Source organism: Adiantum capillus-veneris, chromosome 26 (assembly GCF_014529385.1).
Source record: "Adiantum capillus-veneris isolate H3 chromosome 26, ASM1452938v2, whole genome shotgun sequence".
Taxonomy (NCBI): Eukaryota; Viridiplantae; Streptophyta; class Polypodiopsida; order Polypodiales; family Pteridaceae; genus Adiantum; species Adiantum capillus-veneris.
In genome coordinates, this window is record NC_140956.1 from 72447480 (window position 1) to 72466802 (window position 19323).

General features: G+C 49.7%; 1 protein-coding gene across 1 annotated transcript in view; it reads right to left on the minus strand.

Moving 5' to 3' along the window:
- Positions 1 to 6995: 6995 nt before the first annotated feature.
- Positions 6996 to 19323, minus strand: part of LOC147423644 (ras-related protein RABH1e-like) — a 43139-nt gene continuing 30811 nt past the window's right edge. Inside the window, exons 3-6 of the mRNA XM_086502351.1 lie at positions 7743 to 7831; positions 7553 to 7664; positions 7382 to 7472; positions 6996 to 7279 (exon numbers count right to left, since the gene is read on the minus strand). Of these exons, the coding sequence (XP_086358477.1) occupies positions 7133 to 7279; positions 7382 to 7472; positions 7553 to 7664; positions 7743 to 7831 (439 nt within the window). The 3' untranslated portion in view covers positions 6996 to 7132. The remainder of the gene's footprint in view (positions 7280 to 7381; positions 7473 to 7552; positions 7665 to 7742; positions 7832 to 19323) is intronic.

Consider the following 19323-nt stretch of genomic DNA (forward strand, 5'->3'; position numbering starts at 1 on the left):
ATTGCACGTCGATCGCAAGAGTTGACGAATTTCAAAACTATCATGCTCCCTCCCTATTAGGTGTTATGTTCAGAATGTCATGGTCGATAGTATGCTAACTATGGTGCGGATGAGAAAGCACAAAAAGTGCTTGAGGAGCTGCTTGTCTCGAATGTCTCCTCTTAGAATCGTCATGGAATGTCCCTCTCAGTTGCAATTGTCCAGTGTTCTATTCAGAATGTCAGTAGATGTGAAGCGAGGGCCTCTCTCCGGACAAGCACAGGGAGCAGGGCCGGAGTGTGGACTCTTGGAATGCACTGATTGCAGCAGGGCAGAAAGCAAGCTGTTGAGAGTGTGGACTCTTGGACTGCACTGATTGCAAGATTTTCCCAATAGGGACAAGGGCAAAAAGCTGCAGTCTGTTTTCAGCAGATGCGAAGCAAGGGCCTCTCTCCAGATGTAATCACCTACGTAGGCATCTTGAAGGCATGCGGATCTGTCACGCTTTTTTAATTGTTGCAGGTAGAATCCAGTTGGGAAGTGAAGGCCTCTCTCTAGATACAATCACCTATCCAAGCATCACATGTCACAAGCATTTTTAATTGCACGTCGATCACAAGCATTGACGAATTCCAAAACTATCATGCTCCCTGTTAGGTGTTATGTTCGGAATGTCATGGTCGATATGTATGCTAATTGTGGTGCGCATGAGAAAGCACAAACAGTGCTTGGGGAGCTTCTTGTCTCGAATGTCTCCTCTTGGAATGTCTTGGAATGTCCCTCTCAGTTGCAATTGTCCGGTGTTCTATTCGGAATGTCAGTAGATGTGAAGCAAGGGCCTCTCTCCGGATGCAATCACCTATGCATGCATCTTGAAGGCGTGTGGCTCTATGCAAGAAAAGTGCTTGGCACTGTCTTGGTTGCCTCTAGGCAAGATGTTAATATAGGCACAAAAACTCAGAAGTATATTATGAGTCAGAGGCTCTTGAAGAAAGTTGTCGTGCTTGGTAGCACTGTCTTGGTCGATATGTACGTCAAATGTGGTACACTTGAGAAAGCACAAAAAGTGCTTGAGGAGCTTCAGTCCAGAATGTCGCCTCTTGGAATGCACCGATTGCGGGATACACACTGATGTCCGGAGCAGGGCTAGAAAGCCCTAGGCTGTTTCTAGCGAATGCAAAGCCAGCTCTCCCTATATCCTCATGCAAAGATCACTTGGAACGGCATCTCTTGGAATGCACTGGTCGTGGGATATGTACAACAGGAGCAAGGCCAAAAAGCTCTAGGATGTTTTCAGCTGATGCAAGGCAATTGTATTTCTCCAAATTCAGTCACCTATACTTTCGTCTTGAAGGCATGTGGCTCTACGCAAGTGCTTGAGGAGCGTCTTGTCTGGAGTGTGGACTCTTGGAATGCACTGATTGCAAGATTTGTCCCACGGGGGCAGGGCCAGAAAGCTCTAGTTTGTTTTCAACAGATGCAAAGCGAGGGCCTCTCTCCAGATGCAATCACCTATGCATGCATCTTGAAGGCATGTGGCTCTGCACAAGATGCTGATATGGGCACAAAAATTCACAATTGTGTTGTTAGTGAGAGGCTGTTGAAAAAAGATGTCGTGCTTCGCAGTGTCTTGTATGCCCAAATGTGGTGCACTTGAGAAAGCACAAAAAGTGCTTGAGGAGCTTCCTGTCCAGAATTTCGTCTCTTGAAATGCACTGATTGTAGGATGTGAGCAAGAAGAGTAGCACCAAAAAGCTCTAGGTTTTTTTCAACGGATGCAAAGCATCAAAATGCATTGGTTGCGGGATACGCACAATAGGAGCAGGGCTAGAAATCTCTACGCTTTTTTCAGCTTCCTATTGGGAGTGTGGACTCTTGGAATGCATTGATTGCAAGATTCGCGAGACAGGAGAAAGCTCTAGTCTGTTTTTAGCGGATGCAAAGCATTGGAATGCATTGACTGCAAGATTTGCCCCACAAGAGAAGGCTCTAGTCTGTTTTCAGCAGATGCAATCACCTATACATGCATCTTGAAGGCATGTGGCTCTATGCGAGATATTGGTATGGGCACAAAAAATTCACAATTATATTATTAGTCAGAGGCAGTTGAAAAGAAAAAATATGCCGTACTTGGCAGTGTCGTGGTCGATATATATGCCAAATGTGATGCGCTTGAGAAAGCACAAAAAGCGCTTGAGGAGCTTTTCGCCCGGAAACTTGCCTCTTGGAATGCATTGATTGCGCGATGTGCCAAACATCAGAGGAACAAGCAACCTCTAGAATATTTTGAGGTGATGCAAAGCTAGCGCAACTCTCTACAAGAAACGAGCACGTCTCTCTAGATGCAATCACCTAGGCTTGCATCGTGAAGGCGTGCCGCAATTTGGAAGATGCAAAGATGGACAAAAGTCATGGGCTGTTTTGAACAGATGCAAAGCGAGGCCACCTCTCCACTCGGTGAGCACTGCCATGGTCAATATATATGCCAGATGCAGTACGCTTGAGAAAGCACAAGAAGTACTTACGGATCTTCTAGTCCGAAATGTTGTCCCTTGGAATGCACCAAAACGTGGGATGTGCGCACTAAGAGCAGGGCCACAAAGATGTAGGCTATTTTTAGCAAATGCAAAGCAATCTCTCTCTACATCCTCATGTAAGGATCACTTGAAATGGCGTCTCTTGGAATGCAATGCTCGTCTCGCAGGAGGATGCGCACAATAAGAGCAGGGCCAGAAAGCTCTAGTGTCATGCCAAGGGTAGGACCAGGCACGGCTAAGGGCCAGGATGGACATGCAGTCAAGGGGGTCCCTATATTTAGAAGGCCAAGGGTCTATATAAGGCATGGCTGGGTGATGATGAGCATGTTTCAGTTCCCTTGTCCTTTCACTGGTATCAGAGCTCAGGGGGGAGGAAAGAGAAGAAGGGTGGAGGGCATGGAAGCAAGGTAGGGTCTCACATCTCTCTCTCTCTCTCTCTCTCTCTCTCTCTCTCAGCGGTCTTGGAGCTCGTGGAGACTCAGATGGAAAAGGATGTGGGCATAGCCCCTTGAAGACAACGACAGCAGGGACGAAGTCCAGGCCGGCAAGAAGAAGATCCGTGGGAGTAGCTGCTTGCAAGGAGTGGGCCTCGACAGGAGAAGCCGAGGCCAAAGTCGACCTGCATGAAACTGGGCCGTGTTGGTCTTGCTAGGTTCGCCTTGTGCCAAGGATGGCAACTCGTCGCATGGCCATGGCGTGAGAAGCCCTACAGTGTCCATCACCTCCGCGGGACTCTCTGCGCAGTCGGCCCGCCACGACTGCATGAGGGGTTTTCACATTATTTTTGTATTTTTGAGTTGGGCACCCTATTTTGGGCCCCCCTACTTATTTTAAGCCCTTTTTCCCACAGTGGCAGCAGTCGCAACAGTCGGAGCTGCATACAACAAGGCATGCTAGCGGCATTATAATCACGGCCATAGTACCGTTTGTAAAGCCTGCAAAAAATTGCGCCGTGATTATTTACGATAGCCATGCATGGCATCAGTTTGTTTGGCAATCTTGACAAGTACAAGGCCAATATCAACAAAGCAACGATGAAGCTCGATCCAAAATCTAGTTCTGCCACATTGGACAGGCAATTATTGTTCGAGTTTGGAATATCGATCGGGTCGAGGATCTAGGGATATGCATATTGCCATGAATGTTGCCGCCCACGACTAGGGTCCGTCAAGCGGCATGCAAGGCTACCAAAAAACTCAAGGACATCCGGAAACCTGCCAATGCTAAAGCCTATCTTTTGATATGGAGCACTTTCAGTACGAAGGTATTGGCAAGGCAATGATATGATCGTCAATATTTGAGCAAGGCTTTGACTTACGATTGGACATGGTTCGAGGTTCAAGGATGCTCGCAAATGCAGGCACTGTGGTCGATACGAAAAATTGCTCGAAGGCATTTAACAGGTACACAATAGGAGGTAAATAAAAGCACATAAATTTCTTGATGAGCAAGGAAACTTTGTGTTGCTTTCATTTGTGGATGCGACGAAGGGAAGAGCTCTCTCCAAATGCAAATCGCCTATGCTTGCACCTTTCAACCTTGTGGCCTTACTTACACAAGACATCAACATGGGTGAGAAAATTCACCGACGAGATCTCCAATCAAGGTCTATTGAAGAAAGTTGGCATGCTTGATAGTGCTTTAGTTTATATGTATGCCAAATGTGGTGCCATCAAGGAATCATGAAAAAGACTTGATTGGCATCCTCTCGGTAGTGTCACTTAATTCGTGGAGTTGTCAAAATAGGACTATGTCAACTCAAGGTAATAGGATTTGTGAAAAACAAAGCACAAGCTCTCTCGCTCTCTCTCTCTCTCTCTCTCTCTCTCTCTCTCTCTCTCTCTCTCTAAAATTTTCTCTTCTAGGTTCTTGTTTTCTCTTACCCTCGGACTCACTTCAATTCAATACAAATCCAGCTAACGAAGCACTCTAGTTTAACTAACCCCTCCCTTAAGTACCCTTCCTTTGTTAAAAAGCATTATAGTTTTGCTAAGGTTGGATGCTCCTTATCCCCTTGATTTGCTAGGGAATTGATTTGCTAGGGAATGGTACCTTGTTAGTACTCTTTCCCTAGCCCCTACTTTTACTTCTCATGAAAGTCTTATTGCCTACTTAACTCATGGATACTCCCCCTCCTCCCCTTTTCTTTTGACATGTCCCTTTGTCTAACACACTTGGTACATCCCTTGTATTTTTTAATCCCTCTCGTCCCCTTGCAAGATAGGAATTCTTTGCATATTTTTCCTTCAAAATGCACCTCACTTTCTTATCCCCTTAGATAATAGGTTAACTTGACAAAATTCTCTCCTAGAAGGAAATTTTAGCCTCCTTTAGACTACCCTCAACCTTTCATAGTCCCTCTTAAAGATAAGGAATTTTTAAAAAGGTGTAGCTCCCTTCTTCCCCGACTTCTTTTTCTATAAAGCCTCTTCTTCCTTTTTAAGAGTTAACACTACTGAGGAGCCATGAAAAGTGAAACATTTTCAATATTATCTATTTGCAAGCAATTGGTATACATCCTCCCTCTCCCTCTTAATGTGCCGCCTTTTACTCCGATATAACTACCGTGTGTGTCTTCTTGCAATGTCACTTTGCTTGCTAAGTAACTTGAAACTTTGTCAATTTTGAACTTGGTGTTTGCCCATGTTCTAGCCTACTTCTAGTTGCTACTTCATAGCAACTAAACCTAAAGCATGTCCATTATGTTAAGAATGCTCAATACAAACTATCAACTACATGCATATTCTCACCAAATTTGTATTTTGATGAGAGTCTTAGCAAATTTTATTGATTCAAATTCATTTTCTCACAACCTAGATTATTTAAAAAAACTGGAAACTGAAGCTTATAATATGATTTCCTCTTTCTGAATTGAAGCTATAAATACAATGATAATGGTCACGCGAGCAAACTTTGAAATGAAGCTAGAGCCAAAGCCATGAAGAACATGTCTATGCCATTAGTGAATAATAAAGCAAAAATTCTCTCTAGGCTAGATCGAGAAATGTATGAACCCTTAAATGGGCTACAAAATCATTATGAATGGTAATACCAAGCCTAGGATGTCTTAAGGACTTGGAAACATTCATAAACTTCTAGGAAATACACTAACCTTTATAGGAAACCAAGAAGCTTTAAATAGTCTGGATGCACTTTTTTAAGATCAAAATGGCTCGAGAATGACCCAAAAAGTTTATTTGCATGTTGGAGCAATCACAAAACTACACAAAACCATACGCATATGCTATGAGGCTAAGGATCAGAGAGAGAGGAAGCAGAACAATAGTGCTTACATATCTCGGTTTGTAATGTAAGTCCCGGTTGAAAATAAAAAATCATGGTTGTAATTCCATCGGATTATGATTTTCAAGGTACAAATTTGAGCATTTTAGTTATAAATCCGAGCAAAACCCTAGACTCTAGCATCAATCCTGCTATATGTGTGTGAGCAATGGTAGGGCTCTATTCGGATGCACTTGTACATCTCTTGCATCTCCATTCTTTTGTTCTCAAGTATACCTCTAATACTATGGTGGCAAAGAGAAGGTGTTCTTGGCATGCTGGAGTTGCCTCTTCTATCTAGCTAAAAACTTAAAAGACTATGTGATTAGCTTCCAAATCTCACCTCACTCACACTTTGCAAGGCTGCCAAATCCACGTAATCAAATGCCTTCGACTAAGTGATGTCAGAATTTCTACTGTTAGATGAAAATTTCTCTACAGGTCATGATTACTTACAATGCTCAAAGATATTTGCATTACCGCTTGTGGTGTGATGAGGTGTAGTTAAGAATATGCATAGTAGAGAAAGTATTAGACAAGAAAATGCATACTAAAGACTCTGCAACTGCCAAATTGGCAGCAAAGTAGATGCATTTAGGCCTGAAGAGCGCAATGCACGTGTACATTCAGAAGAAAAACAAACCGTAGGAGCCAAATATCTATGCAAAACACTACTAGCGCCTTGACCACATTCATCACATGGGACTTAACAAAGGTCAGTTGAATTGCAAGAAACCCAACACCAGCATGAGCGATTCTCCAAAATTACCTCTAAAACCAACTTGAATGGGGAGTTACATCACAATTAACATTGTTAAGATCATATGGTTAGAAAAGTAGTAGCCAGATAATGCTAATTTCTCAATGAGTTGTTAGCAAAGACAAGACAGACAACACCGATCTTCAGAGAAGGTATATGTTTGAATCCAAGTACCAAGGTCTGATTATTGTCAGTAAAAAAATAATTGCCATGTTCATAATGAGAGTATCCGCAAAATTGTTGGCATAATAAAGATTACCGCTTACAAGGTCTTTATAGATTCGCTCTTCATCCTTCCCCTACCCACTAGCTAGCTTTAGAACTACCCAAAGATGAAGCATCCCCCATACCCCCATGTTGTCAAGAAAATCCACCGGAATTTGTTCATCGACAAAAGCCATATGTATTCACTCGTCTCTACAAAATGAAGCCCGAACTGCCCACTTCTTTTCCCACTCTGTGTACATAGTGTTCAAGCATGACTATCCCTCTGCTGCCAGAGGGATACATGTCGATGATAAGGAATATTTGGAGAGATGACGCTGTGTGAGCAAACTTGCGAAGCGTGGAATGCTCAACATGCACAACCACTAGCCGGCTTATCACCATCCGGTGTTGAATTCTCTGTAGGATTAAGCTTGACATCGACGAGGCCTACTTGCTTTGCTGATGAAAGCACTTCCATGCCAGGTAAAGCAGCTGCAATCTTGCGAAACAAAGCCTACATGCCACTTAAAGCTTATCACTCATGCACAAAGCTGTGCCAATGACTTCAAAGAGAACAAGGCGTGACAACTAAAGAGTGAATGTTCCAAATTCAAACCTTAATGTTGAAGCCGGCCTTGGCACTAGTCTCAATAAACATAACACCAAACTCTTTTGCTTTATTATCCCCTTCCTCTATTGACACTTGCCTGACACAAGCCATTATAGAGCAGTGAATTTTGGCTTTTAACTTGATTGCAAGGGTGACATCAAAATGCCTGAGCCATACCTTTTATCAACTAGGTCTGTCTTGTTACCGACCAGCATGATAATAACATCACTACCACGTTCTGTACGTACTTCCTCTACCCATCTGGCAGTATTCAGAAAGGACTGCCTGTCTGCAGTCAGAATCAATCCTTTGTTAAGAACATGAGTGGTTTCAGATGTTACTAACCATCACAATATTTGACACCTACTCGCAACATCATATACAATAACAGCCACAGAAGAATCTCGTATATAGCTTGGAATCAAACTTCGAAAACGTTCTTGTCCGGCAGTATCCCTGACTCACATACAAAAACCGATGATATTCATGAGAGAATCACAAAGCGATATATTCCTTTTTATGAAAATTATTGAAGCACCAAAATTTCATTGGAATACAGAATGCTTAACGGACATCTTTATATGTTAAAAGGCACAATTTGACTGAGCAAACAAGGAGTACTTCCATCTCCCCCAGCTCAAAGGGCATCTACACTCTCCCGCACCTCCTGTTCTCCCGCTATTTTCCATCACAAGCCATTCTTTCCTCCTTTTTAATTGCAGGAAGCAATTCAGTATAGCAGTTTTTAACAAACAAGTAACGCATGCCTTAATAGGGCACTTCTATTTGCCATGTCACTGTAGTAGTTAGTAATAACTTCAACGCCTGTATTTAGCTCCTCTTTCAGAAGGTTGGTTGGTTGAATAGATTAAAAAAATGCTCAATCGGACTCGGTTTCAGGTGTATCAAAAATCAATGTCATAGTATGAAGAAACGAAGGTGTAGATGGCTGCATACCTGAGTACGCGGGCTCGTAGGGGGTGCATTAGTATGCTAGGCATTGCTTGGGATCATGCAAGTTAATGTTGCAAACAGATGTGGCTAGTGTGATAGTTCACAAAACCACCCCTCAAACCGGCACTCAAGAAACCTCCTACTCCAAGGATGTATACAGAGCAAGAATTAGAAGAGGTGGTTGATGCGTGGATTTCTCAGCTTTTTGACGCACAGAACAAAGCAAAAAAGCACGACAAAAAGCAGAAGAAAGGAACTGACTTCCCGGGTTATTTGGGTCGTCAGTCTACATTTGCATCGGCAAGAAAGCAGAAGAAGCATGTTCGATTTGAAGGAGTACCCAATTCTTCTTCTTCTTCTTCTTCTTTTGAGAGTTCTTCTAGCTCCTCTGACTCGAGCGAAGAAGACAGAAAAGGCAAAAGCAAAGCTTCGGAAAGGGCAAGAAAAAGGCAAAGAAGTCTAAATCTCGCCCAGTTGTTGACAATTCTACAGAAGACTCGTCTTCGGATAGTTCGGACTCTAACGACAGCAGCTTTTCACGCAAAGAAGAAGAATTTATATAAAGCCAACCAGTATGACTTTCTGGACGATAAAAGTCCCTGGTAGCACTGTGTCTTTGGACAGTGCTCGGCTGCATAGTCGCTTCACCACCCGCTTCTTCGACACAGCAGTAGACATAGATGGAGGCTCCAACTCCGCCACAGAGGCACTCGTCCGAAGCCCCCTCGCCCGGCCCCGTTGAGCCCACCATTCAACTTGCTCTTTCGCCGACAGAGCAAGCGAGCCTAGCCGCAGAGGTAGAGCGCTTGCAAGCGACTTCTGTCATCTGCAAAATTCTCGGCACCCGACCTAACAGAGGAGAGCTGCGTGACCTTCTCCAGGCCCGCCTTCTCGCAGAGGTGGGCAAGATCTTGGACGTATAGATACTCGGACGAGGTTATTATCAGATCGAGTTTGAGACCTCCAAGATGGAGTCCAAGGTCATCGCCATGAGTCCATTGACCATCCAAGCAACACGAGTCCACTTTCGACAGTGGAGACATGGTTTCGACCCTGCTTCGGATATTCTAGTAGAGGAGGTAGACATCCCCATCTCCGTCTGCTTTTAGGGTTTGCGGAGGGAGTACTTACCACTTTTGTCCAGGATCGGCTCAGCCATTGGAACTGTCCTGGAGACACCTCGCACGGCAGCCTCAGTAGCTGCCAAGGCGGCTGGCATTCCCTCAGTTCGCGTTTTGGTCAGAGACACTCACACGCTCCCGAAGGTTATTCTTCTACCTCGGATGATTGGGGGTTGGTTTAGACAAAGCGTGGAGTATTCGGGCCTCCCGAACGAGTGCTTCATTTGTCGACAAATGGGCCATCTAGCGAAGGCCTGTCCACAGAGGCCTCGACCTACACCACAACCTCAGCCCCAGCCTGCAAGGGCTGGCCAACAGACACAGACAGACACGGCGCACACATGCAGAGCCACCCTCTGAGCCTGAGGCTCCAACGGAGGAGGGATGGCAGCAGGTCCGTGGTCGACAACGCCAGGGGCCACAGCGATAGCCTGGCACTCAGAGTCGTCCTCAGGCACCTACTCAGCAGCAGTGGGTTCCCACGGGAAACCGGTTTGGTCATCTTGAGCAGGATGAGGTCCCTGCTCCAGCTCCCACCCCAGCTTCACCCTCGACAGCCCCTCCCCCTTCAGAGTTCCCCCCCTCTTCCTCATCCTCCCCCCCGCCTCTTGCTCCCGCCGCCTCTTCCTCCCGCCCCTCTACCTCTGCCACTCCCCCCCGCCCCTCTTCTCCACCGCTCCCCCCTGCTCCTGCTCCCCCCTGCTGCTTCTCCCCCCCCTCCCGCTTCAGTTCCACGATCGTCCCAAGAGGTAGGGCCTTCTCCGACTGCTAGGAGATCTCTTGGCAGCGCCTTTGCCACAAGTTGCTTGGCGAGAGAGGGACAGCCTTTTTTGCGGCCCCCTCTACAGGTGCAGACGTCCCCCCTTGCAAATATCCCTCGAGGTCTGACGAGCATTGACATCCGGCGCCGATGGGATTTCTTCGACTACGACTTCACTCGTTTTCTCGACGACCCCTCAGCAGACCATGAGGCAGCCTGCTTCAGGGTCCATGTTTTGTTCCTTGCAGCTAGGGGGACAGAGGCCTTGGACTCAGCAGTTGGCTTCGCCTTTCCCTTCTGGGCATGGACCAGACAGAGTGGACTCTCAACTCAGTGTTGGGATGGTTGCACACACAGGTCCTAGGTTCTCTCACCACATGGGAGAACTAGGAGTTACAAACTTACTTCAAACTCTGTGGCCATTGGCCAAGTTTGCGGTGACACCTCCAGATTCAGCAGGATGTAGACACATTGTGGTTTACTTCTTTACTGATACATAGTGCTTGCCATGCTACGTATACATTCATGAGGACTCCTGGAAAGAGGAGGTTGCTTTACGTGCTCGCTCTGCTTGGGCTTGGGCAAGACACTCGTTGCAGTCACGCCTGTCTAGAGGACGCTCGGATGCGGATTACTCCCCGTCTAAGCCAGCCTCGAAGATAGCCCGTCTAGCTGCTGCGGCAGCATCTGGTCTCTCTCGCTCCCCATGAGGATCGTCTCATGGAACGTGCAGGGACTAGGTGGGCCCCAGTTTCAACGTCAGTGGGGCCGACTGCACCAAGAGCTTCAGCGCTGCCTTGTGGGAGGAGAGATTGATATCCTTATGCTTCAAGAGCACCATCTGTGTGAGAGCCGCATTTGACGTTGTGGTCAACTCTTGTGTGGACGATATGACACTTTTTGGTCGGCTGCTTTTGGACCTGGAGGCATCTAGGGTGGGGTATATATGACTATTGCGGACTCTTTGTAGCAGGCCATTGTGGGCAGAGGGATTATTGTGCCAGGCAGGGCTCAGTGGATTACTATGCAGGTTCAGGGTTGCCTAGTGGGCTTCCTGAACATCTATAAGCCCAATGTGGCGATTGTTCGAGCAGAGTTTTGGTCACAAATAGTTGAGTCTCTGCCGCAGGCAGAACACTGGTGCATAGGCGGGGACTTCAACATGTTGGAGGACCCTTCTGACAGGATTGGTGTTAACCACGCTACTGTGGATGGAGTTGAGCTGGCAGCTTGGGAGAGGTTTTGTATGACTCTGAGGGTCTCGAATGTTTGGCAGCACTCTGGTTTTGTGAGGCCCCCAGACAGCCTTGCCTTCTCTCGTTCGTACCGCAGAGTGGGAGGAGTGAATCTATCGCGGATGGATCGCTTCTACACTAGTGACCATTTCAGTGACTTGGGAGGGACAGTGTGCATTCTGGCAGGGACTTCCTTCTCGGACCATGCACCAGTGATCCTCACAGCTTTTGGCAAACAGGCAGAGGAGTGGGAGCACGATGCTTCGCATCCCAGAGAGGGTCTTGTTGGACTCAGCACTTAGAGAGCGGGTAGAGGCTCTCTGGACAGAGAGCTTGGACAGGCAGGATTCTCTTACTGACAGAGTGGCCTCAGACCTAGCTCAGATTAGTCGTTTTTTTTCTCCAGGAGTCTCTGGCTCGCCAGCGTCTCAAACGGGGCATTGCTTCGCTACAGAGGATGCAGGAGCAGCTTCCAGACAATCCTTGGTTGGAGGAGCAGCTACAGCAGGCTCGTCAGGAGCTTGTTAGCACAAAGGAGAGGAGACATGAGTTTGCTTTCCACCGACAGGCAACTCTGTGGACCCAGGTGGGCGACAGAGTGACAGGTGCTTTCTTTGAGGCACTGGGACCTCGGCATTCGCATGCCAAGGTCAGTCAGTTGAGGAGGCCCGACGGGTCAATTGCTTCCGAGCCCGAGGATATGCGTGCAGTCACTACTGACTTTTACCGTGAGTTACTGTCTGCAGAGCCCCAGTCAGAGGGTCAGGATGCATGCAGGGAGCAGGTTTGCGCACAGATGCCTTGTCTTGTGACTGAGGAGATGCGTCAGAGGCTTGAGCTACCACTTCAGCTTGAGGAGCTGCACACGGCTCTTAGGGCCCTTCCCCGTGGTAGCTGTCCAGTTGAGGATGGGCTGACTCCAAGTTTTTTTCTTGGAGTACTGGACCTGCTTGGCCCAGATCTCTGTAGAGCTTTTCAGTACATTTTGCACACAGGAGTGATGCCTGACAGCATGAGTGAGGGCCTGATCTACCTCATTCCCAAGGAGGGTGGCTCCTTGGATGAGATGCGACAATGGTGCCCCATCACCATCCTCAACTCAGCCTACAAAATTCTTGCCAAGGCTCTGAGTTTGAGGATTCAGCCACTTCTAGAGAGCCTTATACATGGGACTTAGACAGGTTTTGTCAAGGAACGCAATATCCTTGACAACATCTTTACATTTTGGGAGGTTTCTGCCATGGCACGGCTCCGTGGTGAGGACCTAGTGATTCTTCTTCTCGATTTTGAGAAGGCATACAACAGAGTTGACTGGGACTTTCTAGAGGGCACTCTACACAGGATGGGCTTCTCAAATGCTTGGATCAGAGGGATGTCAGCTTTGTACAGACAGGCTCACAGTCAGGTACTTTTGGCAGGAGGTAGAGGTGATCGCTTCATGCTCACATGTTCGGTCAGACAGGGCTGTCCTCTTGCCCCCTTCCTCTTTTTGTTCTATGCGGAGGCGATGAGCAGGTTTTTGGTGTCGCAGCAGGTTGGTCTACGAGGCTTAGCACTCCCTATTCGGGGAGATGAGCTTCTGGACGCTGAGTTTGTCGACGACTCAGCCTTGTACTTAGATGGCCAGGAGGCCAACCTTCACAGGTGTGAGCAGGCTCTGGAGACCTTCTGTTGTGCATCGGACGCACTGATCAACTGGAGAAAGACAGTGGCTTTCTCGGTTGGTAGTGCTCTTGTACCCGATCGGATGCCAGGAGAGGGTTTTAGGTGGATTCCCCCAGGGACTACAGTTCGGTACTTGGGCTGTCAAGTTCGTTTGGACTTGTCTCCCGAGCAACAGATTGCTCCCCTTCTCCTATCTATCAGGAGAAAGCTGTTACATTGGAGCTCAGCACGACTCTCTTTGGCTGGCAGAGTAGTAGTGGCCAACCAGGTGTTGTTGGCGACTATGTGGTACATCACTTCTTGCTGGATCTTCTCGAGTTCTTGTATCAGCCAGGTAGAGAGGCTGATCAGGAACTTCCTTTGGTCAGGACGTGACACTCAGATAGCCCGAGCCAAAGTGGCTTGGTAGGTCATCACTCTTCCTTGTTCACAGGAAGGGCTTGGGATCATTGACCCAGCACAGCACAGCAAAGCCCTTCTTGGGAAGTTCGTCAGAGGACTTCTTCCAGGTGAGGAGCCCTGGAAGGAGTTCTTGCTACAGCGGCTTCGTGCTAGGGTGCCTCACACAGGAGGCCCCTGGCAACCTTCGACCAGATGGATCTTCACAGAGATGCGTAGAGTTGGTTTGAGCAGGAGACTGGAGGACCGCTTCGCTGTGAGTCTACTTCGACCTTGGGAGCTCTTGCGGCGAGGCCTGGAGCAGAGACAGCCTACTTGCACGGAAGAGTGCCTATGGAAGCTCCTTGTCTGGAACCCCATGGTTAGCACTCAGAGAGGCCACTTGGTTGGTAGTCGGCCTCATGTTTCCTGGGGTCCAATGGCAACGGGTCCAACGCACTCTTTAGGTGACTGGTTAGAGTTCACAAGCTTGTCAGAGGAGGTGCAAGGGTTCCAGCTTACAGGGCATGAGAGGGGTATCTCCGTCAGGGCCTGCTCAGAGACTGTTCCATCCCTTTTCTTCGAGCTTCAAGGTGGGGGACACCTACAGCGAGTTGCAGTAGAGGCCCCACAAGTGGCAAAGTGCTGTTTTCAGAGGATCCGAGTAGTGGGCATTTGTGGGAGGACGTGTGTCATAGATCCTGACCCAGCAGCTCTTGAGACTGGACACTGGAGGCTGTGGGCTTGGGAGTGTTGTCCATTGGCACGAGTTCAGTGGGATCCTGGTGAGTGGCTTTGGAGGGACCCCTTCTCTTCTGCAGACCACCCAGGAGTCCCTTTCTTTCAGTACATTGTTCGACTGGGACGTCATATACTAGCAGCACAAAGAGAGGCCCGCCCCGCTGCAGCACCTCATTGGTAGGAGGAGGATCTTACAGCTGAGTTCTTGGCAGCCTTCTGGGAGCCGTTGTGGGACTCCAGACAGCCGAGGCGAGTCACCTTGTTTCAGTGGTTGGTCGCACTCAGAGCTACAGCAGTTGGGAGTTGGCTAGTGCATAGTGGTCTCTCGACCGCATGTGCAGCTTGTGACCATCTTGTGGAGAGTCAGCGTCATTGTCTTTGGGACTGTCCCTCGGCCCAGCAGGTGTGGCTACGAGTTCTTCGCTTGATGCCTACTCTCTCCACGGCTCAACAGTACACTTGGGGAGCAGCAGCTTGGTCCACCCTCACGGGCCCGGCACTTCAGTTTGAGCTATCATCCACCAGCATGATGATAGTGATGCAGGAGGGGCGACCTACACTCCAGCCTGCTACAGAGCTTACTCCACATGAGTGGTGCAGTGAGAGAGAGGAGTGTTGGGAGCTCGTCAGTGGCCTGACACTCTAGTTCATATGGCGGGCCCGTTGCTTCCGCATCTTTGAGGCTCGCCCTGTGCCACCAACAAAGACTGTTCGCGATTTTTTGCTAGAGTTGATCCATACTCTCAGAGGACAGCTTGAGGGACTACAAGGCAGCTCCGCATGCAGGAGCGTAGAGAGGCTTTCCTTCGACTCTGGCGTCCTGGGCCTTTTTACACCATGGTCCAGGAAGTACTCCGATGGCATTACCGACCACCTGTGTGGCTTTTCCCTCCTCCCATTTCTTGATTTAGCCCCATTGTACATATGCTGGTTTTTTCATTGGGAGAGTCTTCCATCATGGTTTGTTTAGCCCTCTCTTGAAGAGGTGGTTGTAGCCCTATGGGCAGTTCCAGTAACTAATAGAAGGATATTTTTCTCGGAAAAAAAAAGGCAAGAAAGTCCGAGAGTTCAAAGAAGGTGGACAGTCACTTAAATTTGACACGTTTTCTGGTTATAGAGATGCTTCGAAGGATTTGGCTTTCATACAGCAATTTGACATAGCTTTCTCTGGAGGGCGTTACTCAGAGCACTCCAAGATTCGGAGGGCTACCTCTTACTTCAAGGGAAATGCTCGAACTTGGTGGTCCACGCTTTTATTGAACAAGACAGTGCCAGTTAAATGGCTGAAATTTAAAAGGCTTTTTATTTCTTCTTGGTTGACTCGAGAGTACAAACACGACATACGAACTGCTTGGAACCATATTCGGATGACCAAGAAGGATACATTAGACGCATATTGCAAGAGATTCTAGAGCTTTTTTCTACCAGCCTCTTCATTTAAGAAGATCTCGTTCAAAGAACAACTTGAGCGGTTTACCTTGGGACTTCCTACAGAGATCCAAGATCACTGCTTAGAGCAAAAGTCAGATTCCATTCAAGAACTGGTAAGTCATGCGAAACGGGGTTTTGTCATTCGCTCGGACAGTTTAACCTACCCCACAGATGAAATCATGACGCAAAGGACTGAACAGACTTCGAACAACGAAAGTAGAAAGAGAAAGAGCAACCCAAAAAAGAAAGAAAAGGATGCACGACCCAAACTTACTCCTTGAGAGAGAGCTCTTTACATCAAAGAGGGGAAGTGCTTTGGATGCGGTGAAACTGGGCATATCTCTGCGAAGTGCCCTAAAAAGGCACCGAAATAACAGAACGACAAGGATGAAGACAGGCCAGAGGGTTCGAAAGCAGCTGAGGAACGTGGACGAAAAGGCAAGATGAAAGCAGGACTGGTTCCAGATTGCATGGGTACTGACCCAAGCACGATTGATGAGAGTACAGAACTTTGCCGAGCTTGGGGCAATGTCACGTGACACATCCAACCCTATGTGTCCGTGGACAAGCTACAGCATGATCAGGGTTCAATCAATCCAGTCAGTCTAGATTAGAAGTGATCTAGATTAGAAGTGATCTGGCACAAAAGATTGTAGTAATCCTTGTGCCTTATGCTCGCTGCTGCTGCACGCTCCCCCCCCCACCCCTGCGCCATCGTTGCCCCTCACCCCCCCTCTCTCTCTCGCCCTCGCGCTGCCTCCAGCCCCCCCCCCCGCGCTGCCACCCCTCGCCCTCGCGCTGCCTCCCCTGCCCCCCCCTCTCGCCCTCGCACTGTCTCCCTCGCCCAGCCCAGCCCGCCACCGCTGCCCGCCGCTCTCGCCCCTAGCTGCCCTTAAACCCACTCGCTGCCCCCCCATTCCCTGGCTGTTTTCTCCCCCCCCCCCCCCCCCCCCCCACCCCCCGGCAGCCTTTTTTCCTTCGCTCGCCACTGTATCCTTCCCTCCATCCCCCCCCCCCCTGTCCGCATTGCCCCCGAAGGTTTTCTGCACCTGGCTCTGCATCGCTTTTTCTTCGGACTAGTGTTCGGCGTACTCGGTTGCAGTTCTTCTTCACCATCCGCTTCTTCGACTCAGCAGTAGACACAGATGGAGGCTCCAGCTCCGCCACAGAGGGACTCGCCTGAAGCCCCCTCGCCCGACCCCGTTGAGCCCACCATTCGACTTGCTCTTTCGCCGACAGAGCAAGCGAGCCTTGCCGTAGAGGTAGAGCGCTTGCAGGCGACTTCTGTCATCTGCAAGGTTCTCGGCACCCGTCCTAGCAGAGGAGAGCTGCGAGACCTTCTCCAGGCCCGCCTTCTCGCAGAGGTGGGCAAGATTTTGGATGTCCAGATCCTCGGACGGGGGTACTACCAGATCGAGTTCGAGACTTCCAAGATGGCCTCCAAGGTCATAGTTATGAGTCCACTGGCTATCCGAGCATCACGCGCCCACTTTCGACAGTGGCGACATGGTTTTGACCCGACTTCGGATGTGCTAGTAGAGGAGGCAGACATCCCCATCTCAGTCTGCTTTCCGGGTTTACGGAGGGAGTACCTTCCACTTCTCTCCAGGATTGGCTCCGCCATCGGGACTGTCCTGGAGACACCTCGTACGGCAGCATCAGTAGCTGCCAAGGCGGCTTGCATCCCTTCAGTTCGAGTTTTGGTCAGAGACACCCACACGCTCCCGAAGGTCATCCTTCTGCCTCGGGTGAGTGGGGGTTGGTTTAGACAGAGTGTGGAGTACTCGGGTCTCCCGAACCAGTGCTTCATTTGCAGACAGATGGGCCATTTAGCCAAGGCCTGTCCACGGAGGAGGCCACGACCTGCACCTCAGCCTTAGCCTCAGCCCCAGCCTGCCAAGGCTAGGCCGCAACCACAGCCAGCGGCACAGCGTACAAATTCTGAGCCACCCTCCGAGCCTGAAGCTCCAGCGGAGGAGGGATGGCAGCAGGCCCGTGGCCGTCGACGCCAAGGGCCACAGCGGCAGCCTGGCACTCAGAGTGGCCCTCAGGTGCCTACTCAGCAGCAGTGGGTTCCCACGGGGAACCGCTTTGGTCCTCTTGAGCAGGAGGAGCCCCCTACGCCAGCCTCCACTTCCGCTTCACCCTCGCCAGCCACCCCACCTTCAGATTTCCCCTCTTCCTCCTCATCCCCTCCCCCGCCCTCTGCTCCCACCCACTCCCCACCTCGCCCCCCCTGTCTTTGTCGCCCACCCCGCTTCTCTTCCCCCCCCCCCCCCCCCCCCCCCCCCCCCCCCCAGCTCCTTCCCCCCCTCCTCCTGCTTCAGTACCACAGTCGACTCAGGAGACTGGTCCCTCGCCGGCGGCTAGGAGATCTCTTGGCAGTGCCTTTGCCACGAGTCGCCTAGCGAGAGAGGGTCAGCCCTTCTTGCGGCCCCCTCTGCAGATTCAGACATCTTCCCTTGCAGCTATCCCTCGTGGTCTGACGAGCATTGACCTCCGACGATGCTGGGATTTCTTCGATTACGGATTCACTCGCTTTCTCGGCGATTCCGCAGCAGACCACGAGGCAGCCTGCTTCAAGGTCCACGCTCTGTTCCTCGCCGCTAGGGGGACAGAGGCCTTGGACTCAGCATGTGGTCGGACCGAGACAGAGTGGTCCCTAAACTCAGTGGTGGGATGGTTGCATACACAGGTTCTCGAGTTCTCTCACCACATGGGAGAACTTGGAGTTACAGATTTGCTGCAGACTTTGTGGCCACTAGCCAAGTTTGCGGTGACACCCCCAGACTCAGCAGGATGTAGGCACATTGTGGTGTACTTTTTTGCCGATACGCAGTGTTTGCCTTGCTATGTATACATTCATGAGGACTCCTGGACAGAGGAGGTTGCTTTGCGCACGGCTCGCTCTGCTTGGGCTTGGGCCAGGCACTCACTACAGGCTCGCCTATCTAGAGGACGCTCGGATGCGGATTACTCCCCATCCAAGCCTGCCTCGAAGATAGCCCGTCTTGTTGCTGCGGCAGCATCTGTTCTCTCTCGCTCCCCATGAGGATCGTCTCGTGGAACGTGCAGGGATTAGGTGGGCCCCAGTTTCAGCGACAGCGGGGCCGATTGCGTCAGGAGCTTCAGCGTTGCCTTGTGGGAGGAGAGATTGATCTCCTTATGCTTCAGGAGCACCATTTGTCTGAGAGCCGCATTCCGTGATGTGGTCAGATTTTGCGGGGACGTTATGATACCTTTTGGTCAGCTGCTTTTGGACCTAGAGGCATCCAGGGTGGGGTATGTATGACTATTGCGGACTCATTGCAGCAGGCCATTGTGGGCAGAGGGATTATTGTGCCAGGCAGGGCTCAGTGGATTACTTTGCAGGTTCAAGGTGGCCTTGTGGGCTTCCTGAACATCTATGCGCCCAATGTGGCGAGTGCTCGTGCAGAGTTTTGGTCACAGATTGTTGAGTCTTTGCCACAGGTTGACCATTGGTGTGTAGGAGGGGACTTCAACCAGAGTTACCGGGGAACGCCCCCTAGCCCCCGTTCCGACGTTCCGGGGGGCAGTTCCCTTCCCGAACGTTCCGAGACGTCCTGGAACGTTTGACGTTCCGGGTGGCCAGTGCAAACCGGAACGGCCATTCCGGAACGTTCCGGAATGCCCCTGGAACGG